This window comes from Patagioenas fasciata, chromosome 3, assembly GCF_037038585.1.
Source record: "Patagioenas fasciata isolate bPatFas1 chromosome 3, bPatFas1.hap1, whole genome shotgun sequence".
NCBI classification, from domain to species: Eukaryota; Metazoa; Chordata; class Aves; order Columbiformes; family Columbidae; genus Patagioenas; species Patagioenas fasciata.
Window position 1 is genome coordinate 67796670 of NC_092522.1, and position 15355 is coordinate 67812024.

The window sequence follows — 15355 nt, forward strand, 5'->3', positions numbered from 1 at the left end:
AATTAAATTGATATTTGAGCATAAGTGTATGATACTACTACAAACGTATCTCTAGATTTGCTTGTACAATCTATTCAATAAAGTAATTTTCAAATTTGACAACAGGAAATGAATATGCATACAGAGGAAGAGGGACAGTCCAGTCCTTTACTCCAACCCTTTACATCTTTCCAACCAGTTTTCATCACATTCAAGATGTTCCATTTTTTAAAGAAAAACTTAAGTCTTCTAAACTGAAAATATTTAGATATAAGTAGCAGTTGTCCTGCTTTTGGTCAGTCTGCAAACACTGGAAATCTCTTTCTGCCCAACATGCTGATCCGAATAAGTTTGTTTTGGTGTTTGGGTATATGTTTAAACATAAACCCACATCCAGCTGATTAAGACTTTCTAAGTTCTAGCTATAAAAAGCACCGTGCTCACTGGGAGGATAGAGGAAACTGCGGGTGAAGTTCAGCCCTTCTGGGTAATTGGAACAGTTTTGGCTCCGAGCAACAGGGATTCTAACATCAGCCCGCAGACAGTCTGAAACAGTGGGAGGAAGAGCAGATGTGTTTTCCTGTGAAAAGAAGGGAAAAAAAAGTATTACACCCACAGCTGTGGCTTTGTATGATTTTAACTTTCTAGAATGGACTTCACTGAATCTTCTCCTATTTTCATAGTGAATCAGGTCAATGCAAGTAATGGACAGAGATGTTTTCTGCCTAGTGTTTTTCCTCTACTTCTGTTTTTAGGTGATTCAGGGAAATCCTTATGCAGCATGTATAACTGTAGTATCAAAACAAGGTTATACCTTATGCAAAAATGGGTGACAAGTTTGGCTCATTCATCACTTATATTTCTGGAAACACAAACCTGATGTCACATCCTCCTGGAAATGAGTTAGTATATAAAGATGACACTATCACCTCATCTTAGCATCTGAGGATGTCCACAATAAGAGTCTGTGCTACTAAAAGTTAAAGCTACATGAATTCATAGTAACTTCACTAAATTTTACTGGCTAGCTTCACTAATTTCAGCTGCTCTGGTGGGACTTTTAAATCTTTTTAAAGCAAATCAGAAAAAAATCATCCCACAATGAACTGGTTTTCATTAGGGCAAAGTACTTTCATACTAAGCTATAAGAGCAGTTGTTCAAATATGATGAAGTAAAAATAATCTTTGTTGAAACTGACATTTGCCATAACTAGACTTTAAGCCTTCTTAGAGCTGCATTTATCATTCTTCACCCAGATTGTGAAAAATCAGTAGAAAGTGTGTAGTAAAACTTTCTGAAATAGTAACATTCTGGCAGCATATATTTTATTAAAATAATTTCCCCATGTTTGTGCTGATAAAATAAGAAATCATGTAAACATCAATAACAGTTCTCTTCAGACAGAAAAATAGGTGGAAAAGTTATTTCTACAGGGCAACTTAGACAAAGAGTCAAATTATAGGGGGAATTAAGCACATGGATGTCCACCAGTTTACTGACCCTGAAAACTCAAACAATTTATTCCAGAGCCACGTACCCTTGAACTCTCAGAGGTTCATTCAGCTATAATTAGAATCTTCTGAAATAATGTAACAGAGAGCAAATAAACAGAACATACAGAAATATGTATTAGTGCAACTGTCTTACAGAGCTGTACAAAGGTTCATTAATAGGAAAAAGATAATGATATTCACAGGAAAGCTGATAAGCTTCTGGTTTGGGAAATCACACCCTGCTTTTCCTCGGGAATTGACAGGCAAGTTGGAGCATTGTCTCAACGGCCTGTTCCTTCTATAGAACAGGCTTAATGGAACCAGCTTAACCAGCAGTTCTACTCTTCTGTATCTTTTGTGTCCTAACAGATGGCCACTCCCACTTTTTTAAACACTATTTTAAGATAGTTGAAACTTAAAAGATATCAAAGACAGTTTTTCAGACATAAGCGTCTTAGTCACGTGATATCCACCAGTCCTTAACCAGGGTTTCTGATGAATGAACCACATTTTCACACTGTTAGATCACACATTTAAGAATAGTACAGATATTTGACAACTTACAGGCTTATTCACCGTGTATGCAGTCCACAGTGGCATCCAGATGTCATAGCTGTATCCACTCACATACTGATGATGTGAAAGGATGCAGTAGACATTTTGCTTTTGAAGAACTCTTGGTCTCCCATATGGCAAATGATTTGAGTTTGCTCTATTTACTAGAATTTAAACAATAATTATTGATTCATTATTCTATAACATCTTGAATGGCACAATGGTTTAAGACAGCAGAGAAAAATGTAAATTAAAACATTAATAAATACAAATAAAACCAACAGTAACCATGGGCATGTGTTTCTTTAAGCTCTTAGCTTCTGAGTGGAATACAAAAAGTAGAAAATAGTTTTCATGTTATGTTTAACATACAGAAGTCAGTGTAATATATCAGACTTGCAAATTCTTGTTTCTTCACAATTTCATACCAATATAACTCTTGTGAACCTATATTGCCAGTGGAGTGCAATTTACATCTTTTTTGACTAGGATAGGAAGCATTACAATGTTTCCTAAAATTTCCAGAAACACCATGAAAAAACACACAGAAATATCTATGGGATTTTATGACCAGAGAAAGGCAAAATTATGGTTACAAGGTGGGAACAACAGTGACGGCAAATAGCCTGGAACTTCTCAGGCTTTCTCCAAAGATCACTGAAACCTTTATGTTTTTTCCCAAGATTTTAATGGGATTCAGATCTTGTTCCTATGCATAATTGTTGCTATAACAGGATCAAATAGCATTTTTAAAGTAATGCAAAGAAAAAGTTATGCTTCCTACCTGGCTTTCCTACTTCACTTTAAATTCTAAATAATATTGCAAAAACTCTCACTGAAACAAAAAATACAAAATCTAAACTAGGCATAAATTTAAAAATATTGCCATTCTTTTCATTTATTGCTACTTACTTCCTTCTGTAGTGAGATTTAACCTCTCATTTAGTACTGAAACATCCGATATCTGTAAAATATAAGACAATCATTCAGAATAAACCCGTAGTTTAGGAAAAAAAAAAAAAAAAGAGAAGCCCCTACTTACATTCACACACGTGCATCCCAGATCATCTGTGGGAGTCAGATAAAAAACTGGACATGAAGAAGGAGATGAGTCTTCATTTGCATGTGAAGGATTGTAAAAAGGTGTTTTTAAGAGGTGATTCAGGCTTCCATGTGTTCCGTTGTTTGGTGCCGGTGTAATACGAAGCAAATCTGTTGAAACATTTGGAATTTGTAAATATACTTTAAAGCTATTTTAAGACTAAAATAGCATTTTCAAAAGCTGTACTTCCAATTCTATGCATTTCCTACACATTCATTCTAAATACAGAAGGAATAGCTTATTCAGTTATCTAAACTATTATGGTAACCAACTACTACCATTAACTTGCAATTTTCTAGATGGGAAGGTTCGTTTCTATCTTCCACTGCATAAAGAATTGATAATTATGTATTTGAGTACTGTTGACACAGTTTTATACACGGCCACAACATTCATAAAATTAGATAATTTAATGCAGACTACAAATCTGATTGCAAACAGATCACATCATGAAGCATACTAGCCTACTGCAGGTTTGTGTGATGCCTTAATCCATATTTTCCAAGGCACATACTTCCTAACTGCTCACTGCTGGCACCACTTTGGTCCATCTCAAGTTATAAGCAAGAGCAGTAACTCTCTACAAGATTGTTATTCCAAAATTATTCCGCAGGCACCATTTCAACAGCAAGCCCATGTGGCAGGAGGGCTTATCTCTGATTCTTGCAGACTCCTTCTGCAATCAGAAACAACCTTCAAAGCAGAAAAACATCGGGCAGTTAATTTTTGGCACTGTGTAGAAGGCAAAAGAGCATGGCTTTAGTGTTTTGTGTGAAAAACCTAGCTTCTGAATGAGTTAACTGGATTTTTAATTAGTCTTCTTTCAGGTGTTGAAACACTGGTATTTGAAAACGCCCTTGTTTTATCATATAAAGTACTGGACTGGTTCTACTCACCACACATAAGGTTATAAACCTCGATGTTTTCAAAAGCATCCACTTCTGTTTGCTCTTTAAAGCTTGGGCCGTATGCTAAGAATATAGCCTAGATTGTAATAAAACAAAAGTTGATATCTAAAGGAATCCAAATTAAAAACCAATACTGTTGCATTTTATGGGAACAGGGACACTGGAATAAAATGTAGTCTTTTCAGAGTCACAAAAATTAAAATATAGGATTGTTCTGGTAAAGAAGGCAAATTTTTCCCATTGCGTATAAGTTGAAGAAAAATGCAAAACATAAATTCATTTTTCAGAATACTTTAAACTATATCATTAACTGGGAGAGACGGAGTTTTCTTTAATATTTCTATGTATACTTACAATTCACACCTTTTTATGTTTTCATTGCAACAGTCAGTAACAATGACATTTCAACAAATGCAGTTATGACACTCACAGATCCTATCTAAAGGCTAATACTGAGCTAGAAATATAAGAACTGGGGGGTTGGGGTTTTCTTTTTCCTCTTTTTCTTTTCTCTCTTCTTTTCTCTTCTTTTCTTTTCTTTTATCTTCTTTTCTCTCCTCTCCTTTTCGTTTTCATTTTCCTTTTCATTTTCCTTCTTTCTCTCTTTCTCAAAAGTGTTTGGGTCACTTCAGAACCTATAGCCATGGCCAAGGAACAGGGAACTGGGGAGACCCATTCCAAGCTCAGCAGAGTCCTACATCAGTGCCACCGATGGTACAATGTAGTGCTGGGCAGCCCTTGCTGGGGGCTGCAAGTGTTGTAGCAGAACACTGATACTCCTTACGGTCTCACCTTAGTTTCTGTCACACTACTTCATAAGCCTCCTGAGCTGCCTGCCGTAAGATACAGGAAACATGACTAAACAGGACAATGATTTTATTCTGAAATAATATTCTTATGTTCCTATAGTAGAAAAGGATTTTTTAAATTTGCTTTTAAAAGACAACATTAAGACATTTTGCTCCTTTATAAAGCCAAAAAATTTCATTAGTCATTGTGACATCAGCGTAAGGTGATCTATGATTAAGGTTTCCACGTTAACCAGAATTTACTTTTTCTTTCCATACAAACATTCAGCACCATTCTGATGGGTATATCGACATATGGTTTTAATATAGTTATAAAGATCTGGAAGAATCTGATTCTTAGGTATAAAACATGGGACTAGTAGTGGCATGGCCAACCTTAGATTCACTTCACAGAAAGTTCATGAAAAACTAAAAGCTCAAGACCTCAAAATGTTTTCACTATAACTGGAAGTAAAAATGAGACAAAACTGCAATACAAGCTATACTAACATACAGGTTACACAAATTACTTTTTTGCTCTGATGATATGATTAAGTCCTGTAAGATAAGCAGACAAAGAGATTGAGTGTATTTGGGCACACAGGCTTTCAGATGATCAACTGAACTCCCAGAGCCTATGGAGATTTTTCAGTCATCACTTCAGCAAAGGAATGAAAGAATGAAAGAATTCAATGTCCCATAGCTTAACACAGAATCCTTGTTTTACTGTAGTCTATCTGGCTCTATGGAGTTAAGGCGAGCCCAGACAAATTCTGCTACAGGATCCCAAGGAAGCAGGCCTTGTAAAGATCAGTGAAAGGCAGTACAAATATATGGACCCAGTATATGTTCACTGTTTACATGTCTGGGTAATGTGGAAGAAAAAACACACTGCAAAAACATAATATATTCTACATTCTGGTGGTTCACCTAGCACATAATGGTTTTCTATATAAGGTGCAAGACTTGAACAGAAATTGTCTTACCTCCATACTTTTAAATTCGTTGTTATAGCCATGGTTACCCCTATCACAATTTGTGTAAGTTTCATCCCTAAGGAAAAAACATCAGATAGTGTAAATAAAAATGCCACAAATAGAACCAGTTAATAACAGTCATCCTGAATCACTGGACTCTGGATCATGTCTTAAGAACTGACTCCGGGATAATATTGTAGTACTTTTTGCTGATCCAGTGTTCACTTTCATGAAGATCTCTTTCTCCTGTAACAGAGACTGCTATAGACAAAAATAAAGTATCCTAGGTCTCTAGTGAGTGTATAGTGAATTGATGTTTTCAAAATGAATTGAAAAAATGGGTATTTTTTAACTGAGGCATTCACCTAGATACTAGTTTCAGAACAAGTCCAATTTACTTAGGAAGAATTTGTCAGTTATATTCTGTGGTATCTGCACTTTAATATAGAATTTATAATGGGAGAACACTGTTGTTAGCCTCTGTGGAACAATATAAATAAGATTGCAAGGGATTTTGTCTTCTATTTTCACCATGGATTCTAAAGGACGAAGAAGAGATGTGGATGCGTGGAGGGTTTACAGAATTAATAACTTGTCAGAATAGTCTGAGTTACAATGACTAACACTTGTTTTAATTTACCCGTTGCTGAGAAACATGGAAAGATAAAGAGACAGTCATCCCATACTGATTCAATGCACAGCTGTCAAGCACATGTATCCTGTTTTCAGAGGTGCAATAATGTTTAAGCACAGTTTAAAAGAGGATGAATATGAGACTTTTCAGTGCACATTTCTTTTTATATGTCCAGGACAATTATTTGGTTGCATCAAAACAAGTAATGAAATTATATACTGATGAGGCATTTTCTACTGTTTAAAGGGTCTTGAAATTCCATGATGGTTCATGCTTCTACTGCAACACTGTAGCTCAGTAAATACAGTATTGCTATTAACACCACAGGTTTTGTATTGCGTTTTCAAAGCCTCAGGACTAAGGCTTGTGTGAACTGCTCTTGACTTGCTCAGAGCTATATTTTTATTGTTCAGCTCTTACAGCAATTTTCTGTAATGACAGGGTGGTTATGCCTAATTTGTTATCTTATCAGCATATCTCTGCATGGCAAAGACGTAGTTTTTATATAAACAGCAGCAACAACCAGTTATTCTGTGTAGAATGGAGACCCCAAGGCTAGAAACAACTCACCGATTGACAATTAAAGAAACGCAGATCTGCAACTGAGCGAAGCCAGACTTAGAGGTAAGAAAGAGAAAAAAAGAACAAATATCTAACATACGTAGAATGCACCATATCTAGTGATCTGAGATGTCATGTTAACTTGCAGGCCAGTGAAAAATGAGCTAGCTGTAGTATTAGCATACATATAGGAGGGACTTCATTCAGATCACAGAGTGAGGAAGAAGAAACATAGACATCACATTCCTCCTGATGAAGGACACACGATACTGATTACCAGCCATATCCACACATGCACCAGAATGAAGCCACGGACCTTAGGAGGCAGAAGGGTGGTAGAGAGGTGACCGTAACACCAGTAAAGGGGCTGGATACTAAGAAGGCTTTGTATAACAATTTTAACTGCATTATTTTAGAAACTTTTTCTATGTAGTAGTATTCACTTCTTTATTTTCATTTTTCTTCCTTTTTTTTTTTTTTCTGTAAAAATTTGATCTGGAGTAATGATGATTCTTTTATTAGACTGTTAAGATTTGAATCATACTAATAATACATTCTAGGCTTTATGTGTAAGCCATTTTCCCTTTTTACATATAGTGAGACTTTAAATGTAGCAAACAGAAATGGAACAAGTCTAAAGCAAAATGGGAAATGAGGCAGCTGTGAAGGAAATTAAAAGGATGAGAATGGGGTGAAAAACATAAGATAACACTCACAAAGATAACAGGCACAAAAATTACATTACCTCACAGCCAGCCACTGTTGATCCACCAAAAGATGAACTTTATCAATACGAATGTTGTTAGCATAGTGGAATCGTTTTGGCAAGTCAGGCGTCAGATAAGGCTTGAAGTGCTGAGGAGATCTTTTGCACTGTGCAAGAGGAAACAGCCCAGTCATGAGTTTTGCTCAGTGCCAAAAATAAATCCATCATTCAAAATTATCACAAACATCTTAGTGAAAGGAATGTAAGCACAGATCACGTTATTCACAGATAGCTTCTCAGATAACCTGCAGATCTAATTTTTGGCCCAAGAAGCAATGAAAGGAAAAGCAGCTTTTTTTTGAATTGTTTGAAAATACACTATTATAATGTATATAGCAAGCTCACAAATACTGTGGTAAAAGTACTCCTAAGGATCAAAGACATTTAGCAGTCATGTTTAGTCTATATGTCCATACTAATGTAACTGGCATCTAGTATGTAAGATTATAGTATACAAGAGAAGGTTCCCTGGCAGTTTATTTCTGCCATCTTCTATTATTTCGCCATTCAATAAATAACAAAGAAAACCAAGCAGAAATAACGTGGCACAGTCTAGGCTTCCAGTTGCAAGACCAAACATGTACTCTCATGCCATGTAAATGTTCAATGCTCAGCTGTTAGCTAAAGCCTTTAGCTTTTACATCCACATTTAATGTGTTAATATAAATGTGTAGGCAGACATGCCATGAGTGAGTTTGGCATTGAGAGCCTAATGACAACCACAGGACATATGGCAAAGTTTTAACTACCTGTGGCCATCAGGAGCCATTCCAGCTGGCTGCAAGCATGGCAATGTTTCAGAAGTGTTGCTCCAGCATTGGGACAACATAGAACTTCTAAACTGCTGAGGGAAGAGCTGCTCAGAAGCTGGGTAAGCCAGAGAAGTGAATCTCTTTTACCACACAGGCTGTACAAACTATAGCACGCTTGGAGTCTGCTCTGACATCTTCACCTCCAAGTACTAGAGTCATATACTCTGCACAGGATGACATGACCATGTGAAATGAGAGTGCCTGGATATTCATCAAAGAAGCATAGTGGAATCCATGAATGTGAAAAAGAAGGATTCGATGGGTTTGCGAGCCAAGGAGGAGGTCATTCTGCAAAGGGTAGTCTGATTGAAGGGGAAAATACAGGAAATCAACATATGACTCTGTGTATATTAAATAGCAATTAATATACAACACAGAACTCTCTTCTTTGCCCAAACCCCTAGTTCTAAGAACTTGTAAGGGACAAAATGCAGAAGCTCTAAGTATACATTAATAGAAAAGGAAAGAGGAAGTGTCCTAACATCACGCTATTACTGTAAGGTCTGTAACTATTAGCAGTTGCAGCTGGGGTTGAGAACTTGCGAATTGTGCCATTCCTCTCATGCTAATGCTCTTTGATATGACAGGTTCCACATCATACGATGGAGTAGGGGATGTAGCACTGAAAAAACTCCTTCTGCTACTCTTAACCACACCTACTTTGGATGCTGGGGAATCAAGGACATGTTCTTAGGTATTCAGAATCAAGAAAAATCAGGAATGTTCACTGCCCTTTAGACTTCAGTGGCAGGCAAAAGCGACATGTCATACTGCGCAACTGAGTTGTTCAACAGGTTAAAGGAAGACCTCTAGTGGTGATTTATGAGAAATATACCTAGCTGAGACAGCCCAGCGTATTGCTAAACTGAGAGCATTTATTCTAAAAGTATCAAAATACCTGTCTATTGCTTGGCCTAGGATTCATCACAGAATAGAAAACAAACTGGCAGTGAAGGAAAGAATGGAAAATTATGACAATACATAAAAAGCAAGCAGTTTAAATGTTTAACTCACTGTAAATTATAAATGTATAGAAATACAAGACAACTCTCCTACAAGCATTTTAGCTTGTCCACTACATTCATCCCACATGTATTAAAGCATATCTCAAACTACAAAAAGGAAAAAAAAAAAAAAAAAAAGCTTGGTCTTCCTAGCTTTGCATTCTGTTCTGCACTCCTTTGTTTGCACCCACTTTAGAACTTCATTGTCAGGAGTGTACCCACAAGGATTAATGGTCTACGTGGGAGACACAGACAAGCTTGGACCTGCCCTGAAGTGCTACATCCACCCAGTATGCCAGACACCCCAGCAGAACTATCAGGATGGGGCCCAGAGGTAGTGCAGCATATCTAACAGCACTGCAAGCACTTAAGTAATACATCATAAAAGATCCTAAAAGAGCCATACTGCCTCATGTCAAAGACTCATCTTGCCTAGTACTCTGTTTCCAATCAGATCTCAAAAATGTCCAGAATCAGATACTTAGAGAAAGTGTGGAAAAACAAGTCAAGTATTGAATGAACCTTCTTTCTTGTACCTGCTCAGTTTACTCTAGGCCTCAGGGATTTCTTAAGTCAGAGCTTGCTTGTGAATCATGTTTAATAGCCCTTACAGATCTGTCCTCCATTAGTTTGTCTAAAATGCTCCCTTTCCATTTATATTTCCAGCCTCTGCAGCACACTGTGCCAATATGCTCTACAACACCATTATCTGTTGCATGGAAAAGTTGTGTTAACCTAGCCTGGGTGCAGTATTTGTGGTCCAGACCTAACAGGTGCCTACTATCTAAAGCATCTCTGTGCTGTATTACATTATATAGTGAAAGTATACCCTGTTTTCTCCACATGAAGTCAGCCACTTCTTCTCATTCAAAGTGAAGTTCAGAAAACTTTTGCTCTGAACAGAGATCACTCATGGCAAACCTTTATGCATCACCTTTCAACAAATTGCAGAACTGGCTCCCATGGTACACCAGAGTCAGTGCGCTATTTAAACTGGCACTGTAGTCTCAGTCTTTCACGAGCTGTGCTTTTTGATCAGATTCTTATGTAAGAGGAACTATGAGGAAAAGCTATGAAAATATTTACTCACTGTGAGGTTTTTAACAATTCCTTCTGAGTCAACTGTTAAAAAAAGAAAATATGAATTAACATATATTCAAACTGTTGAAGGTCCAAAGCCTCATGAAAAAAATGTCAACATGTTTTTTGTCTATAAAATTGAATTCCTTCAATAGCCTGGGAAGATTTTGGTAACCGTAACCTTCCATGGGTAGGAATTTTATGTTTCCAAAGGTAGTTTGGGTACATCAAGACAGACTGTAGAAAACTGCTGTAGGGATGACTGCTTACACCTAAAGCTGACATCTCATCAGAACCAACTTTTCTTCTCCCACCTAACCTCTGTTTGAGGTTTTTTACATTGAAATGGACCTGGAGCACATGGAAGTATTCCACTTCCTGCAGCAGTCACAGAGAAAAATCCAGTCTGTCTCGGTAGTTCCACTTTCCTCAAAGAGTGAAGTTAACTTTTTGACATTAGCTTTCTAAAAATAAATCTGAGCACTTTACAGAAGGAAAGTTCCTTCAGAAAAAGTAAGACCATTAGGGGAAATGAGACAACAACTATATTGAGATTAAGACATGTACAAGACATCATTATCCTCTCCTCTGCCTATTATTCTGCTCCTATCCGACTTAGACAGTGTTCTACTTAAACCAAGGAAAGTCTGCTTTATCTTGTGCCTACAAATAAAAATCTGCAACTCTACAAATATAAATCTGCTCTATATTGTACAAACAAAAAGGATAAACAAAAAATACAATGAGATCCCAGCTCTTATATGAGATCTGCAAGAATTATGCCTTTTGGAATACTTTATTAATTCTATAAACTCGCTAAATGGAGCTCTTCCATGGTTTTACCTCTCTCCATTAGTTTCCTCAATATGGAAAGCTTTAGGTTTTTTCTTTGTTTGTTTGTTGGTTTTCACTCTGGTACCACAGTATCTATTCCAAGTCAGAGTCAGCTCACATGGTTTCAATTTTGTGTTCTTTTGTGATATTAGCTAAAGGGCTCAACTGAGGCTTAGATCCCAGTGTAATAAGATTCAGATTCCATAACTTTGTAGACACAGTTAGAAATAGTCACTGCCCCAAAAAGGCTGACTCTGCCAATGTTGCACAAGAACTCGGTGAAGAGCAATGTACTTACGAAACACCTGCAGTTCCACTTCAGAACAATAAAACTATCTTTACTTGATCTTTCCACATGCCAAGAAAATGCAAATTAGAGTCTGCAACAAGCTTCAATTTCATCTAAAGGCATCGCTCTTGCAAAAAACAAAACCAAAACACAACAAACTTCCGTGGATGTTTAAGCCAGGTTAAGTGAAACAGAAGGCCATTCACTCTGCTGATTACCCATTTTTCCTATTTATTTATTTATTTCCTGCTATATTGACTGTGAAATCCCAGGATTAGTCCACACTTACAGGTAAAATAGTTATCTGGAACATTCCTTGCTCGAATGCGAGCTGCAGGCCCAGCATACATATAGAAATCAATCTGTTCGAAGTAATTAGTCATATATTCTAATTGTTTGCAGTAGGTCATGTCCATCCCTAAAAAACAATATAGAAAAAGTTATTTTTTTATGTACAATGTATAGCAAAGAATATAAAGTAAACTTTAGAATAGATTGAAACTATTAAGCACACATATTACTTGGAGGAAAAAAATAATGACTCAGTAAAATTTACATTGAAAAAGAACTATATACATTACCATGATCAGCTAAAACAATGAGGTTTACACATTTGTGCAGGTTTCTTTGTTTAAGTCCTTCCATTAGCATCCCCAGTGCTTGATCTGCAAGCTGTAAGGCTTTGATTACCTGTGAGATAAACCAGCTTCATTAGAATTTTTCTTTCTGATTTCAAGTTCTCACTTACATGTAATCATCAAAGTCTGGAAAGTTAACTTTTCTGTCAGTTTTCAGGTTCTTAATATGGCAGCTTCTTTCCTTTTTCCATCACTACTAGAGTATAGATGTGCAGAATTCTGCTACTGTACTGCAGAATATGTGACTTTAAAAAAGACTCACTTTTTTTCTACTACCTCAGAAAAACTGAACTTTAAAATATGTTTATTGAAAGAAATAAATCAACACATTCAGATCAAATCTGTTTCTTACTCTAAAATGTATATAAAATATCAGATTTATAACATTAAATACAATTTTTGTTGTAGTATGAACATGTCATTGTATCAACAATAAGCAGCATTTCAAAAATATTTGCACATGTATTATCTATGGGACCAGCGTAGCATCCAAGAAGGCACCATGTCCTCTCATCTGTACAGTCACTTTAAGCTTCCTACAGAAAACCATCGACCACCACTGAAGTAATATGGCAGAAATACAACACAATCCACCCTGCAGCCATTCCCAGAGGATGGTTCTTCCCCACTTGGAGTTGCCGACTTATAGTCTTCCTGCAAGTCCTACAGTACGGACGACATCTGACTGTGACAGCTCCACATTTGAGCACTTGCACCCTTCTTGTTCCCCTAACTCTGCCGCACTCTCTTAAATGTCTTGTGTGCACAAGCAATGTACACAAATACAATTACACATGCACAATTACACATATGGTAATGGGGTCTCAAGCCCTTTATGCACAAAGAGAAATGGAGTTTCTAGTTAGGCAGCCTAAAACTATCCTATATAGAGTTTTTCTGTCCCTGTCCATTACAGCAAGGTCTTTTGCTGAAGACCATTTTCAAATATATTAAACAAGACCATTCTAGGATAAGTGTTAAGTCCTAAGCTCCTTAAAGACTGAAATTTTTGCCTGCATGCAAAATTTTGGGTTACAAATTAACAACCATTAAATTACAGTGTTAAGAATAAATAAAAGAGAGTTCTGAGAATTTTCCAGGCCATATTCTTCCAAATATCACTTGGCAATAAAATTAAAGTTTTGTCTAAATACATCCATTAAAATTATTTCTAATAGCATGAGCTGAAATTATTTTCTGCCAGACTTCTTGGTTTACAGCTCTTTCAATTCACACACAGTGTGGGAATCATAACAGTGGGCTCAGCCACATGCCAGAGTTCTTAATAAAAAATCATAAAACAGTCACAATAATTGTTGAGCTACTGTCCTTTCCAAGTTTATAAGTTGGTCAAGTTCCTAGTACAGCACCATTTCTAGTGTGATTTATTCTAAGAAAAACACAAAAACTACTTACACCACCACTAACTGGTCCAAATGAATGTCCAGAAGAATCTGGTTCTTCAATGTATAAAGTGTAGAAATCAGGTCTTAAGTTGGAAATAAATAAGAATGGAATATTATGAAAATTTGGAAAAAGCATTTCAAAAGAACATTTTCATTAAAAAAAACACACACAAAAAAACCCTCACAAACAAACAAACAAACCCAAACAAAGCTTAAAACAGAATTAGAAATAACTTATTCAAACCTTAATAAAAGTACATACAGCAAATGTAATCACTCAGCTTCCTCTGAGGTTTGTAATTAATCAACATGGACTCTTTGAAGTTACAATTTCAGAAACAGTATCCAATGCCTTTAGTTGGCATCCAGAAATCCCTCTGAAAAACTTCAAGATATCACACAGCAGAGCAAGCTGTTCCTTTTTGAGATATAAGTGGAACTACCATCTAAAGGTTCTCTTCCTGATCAAGCAGTGAGGCTCTAGAGAGCATCTCCTAACTGCAAATATATTAGAAACTTGTTAACAAATTATCATATAAAAGGTTTTGTTTGCTTATACATCGCAAAGTTGAGCACCACAGTCAGTACTGACACCTACTTTTCATTCTGTATTACTGCCTGCAATTACTTTCAGTATTTAACTTTTCTTGTGCAATAACTTTCACATAAAATTGTTCCTCCATGCAGTCAGACTAGAAACTGAACGTTCCATGTTTCCTCTAAGTTATGCACCATGGAAAAAGACACAGCAATAGAAGAAAAGTTATACAACAGTACATCCCATTTATATATGTGTGTACTTTTAAATCTTTTGTATGTATTATCTTACTCTGAAAATCATCTATACTTCCAGAATAGGCTTAAGTTCAACAAATTATCATTTGAGATGGTGAGAAGGATTCCATGTTTCACAAACACCAATAGAAATTTCAATTGCTAAGCATTAAAATCTTTCTAAGCTATATTCTCACAAACCAGCTAGATATTACTGTTACCTCTCAGATTTTGTATAATCAAGCCATTTCAATATTTTTGAAATCCTTTGTTCATAGGGCATTGAGCTGAAAAAAAAGATAAGATGTTAACAAGGCTTTTCTGATAAGCCCTTCTAATTCTAAGATACAGAGAAAGTGTCTAACCTCTAATCATATAGTAAAGTCACAGATTTAGATATCTTAACAAGGTACTAGTTATCAGTTTTATTATTCTCACTTTTGATTGAATGTAACTCATTTTAACGGTAAATTAGACAGATCCTGATTTTTCAAACAGAAACATTAGATGTTGGTGGAGTATTCATATATTTATAATTAAATACATGCAAAGCAGAGATTTCACATTCAGAACATAAACCTGAAGTACAAGTCAGAATAAGTTTCATTCTTTCCATCATAAATAAACCTCAAACTTTCACATTTTAAAAGCAAGTAATGTCCCCAGCAAAATGTTTGTGAGGTCATGCTTTCTCTCCTATGAAGGAATTCACCCATTAACAGCTTTGCTTTCCCCCAACATCATGCACACGCTT

At 36.2% G+C, this 15355-nt stretch overlaps 1 protein-coding gene across 1 annotated transcript in view; it reads right to left on the reverse strand.

The window, feature by feature from the left end:
- ENPP3 (ectonucleotide pyrophosphatase/phosphodiesterase 3) overlaps positions 1-15355 on the reverse strand; it is a 43601-nt gene that overhangs the window by 8781 nt on the left and 19465 nt on the right. The window contains exons 10-21 of the mRNA XM_065833940.2: positions 14823-14888; positions 13838-13910; positions 12365-12473; positions 12073-12201; positions 10671-10702; positions 7744-7871; positions 5813-5879; positions 4027-4114; positions 3071-3240; positions 2941-2992; positions 2038-2192; positions 424-559 (exon numbers count right to left, since the gene is read on the reverse strand). Of these exons, the coding sequence (XP_065690012.2) occupies positions 424-559; positions 2038-2192; positions 2941-2992; positions 3071-3240; positions 4027-4114; positions 5813-5879; positions 7744-7871; positions 10671-10702; positions 12073-12201; positions 12365-12473; positions 13838-13910; positions 14823-14888 (1205 nt within the window). The remainder of the gene's footprint in view (positions 1-423; positions 560-2037; positions 2193-2940; positions 2993-3070; positions 3241-4026; positions 4115-5812; positions 5880-7743; positions 7872-10670; positions 10703-12072; positions 12202-12364; positions 12474-13837; positions 13911-14822; positions 14889-15355) is intronic.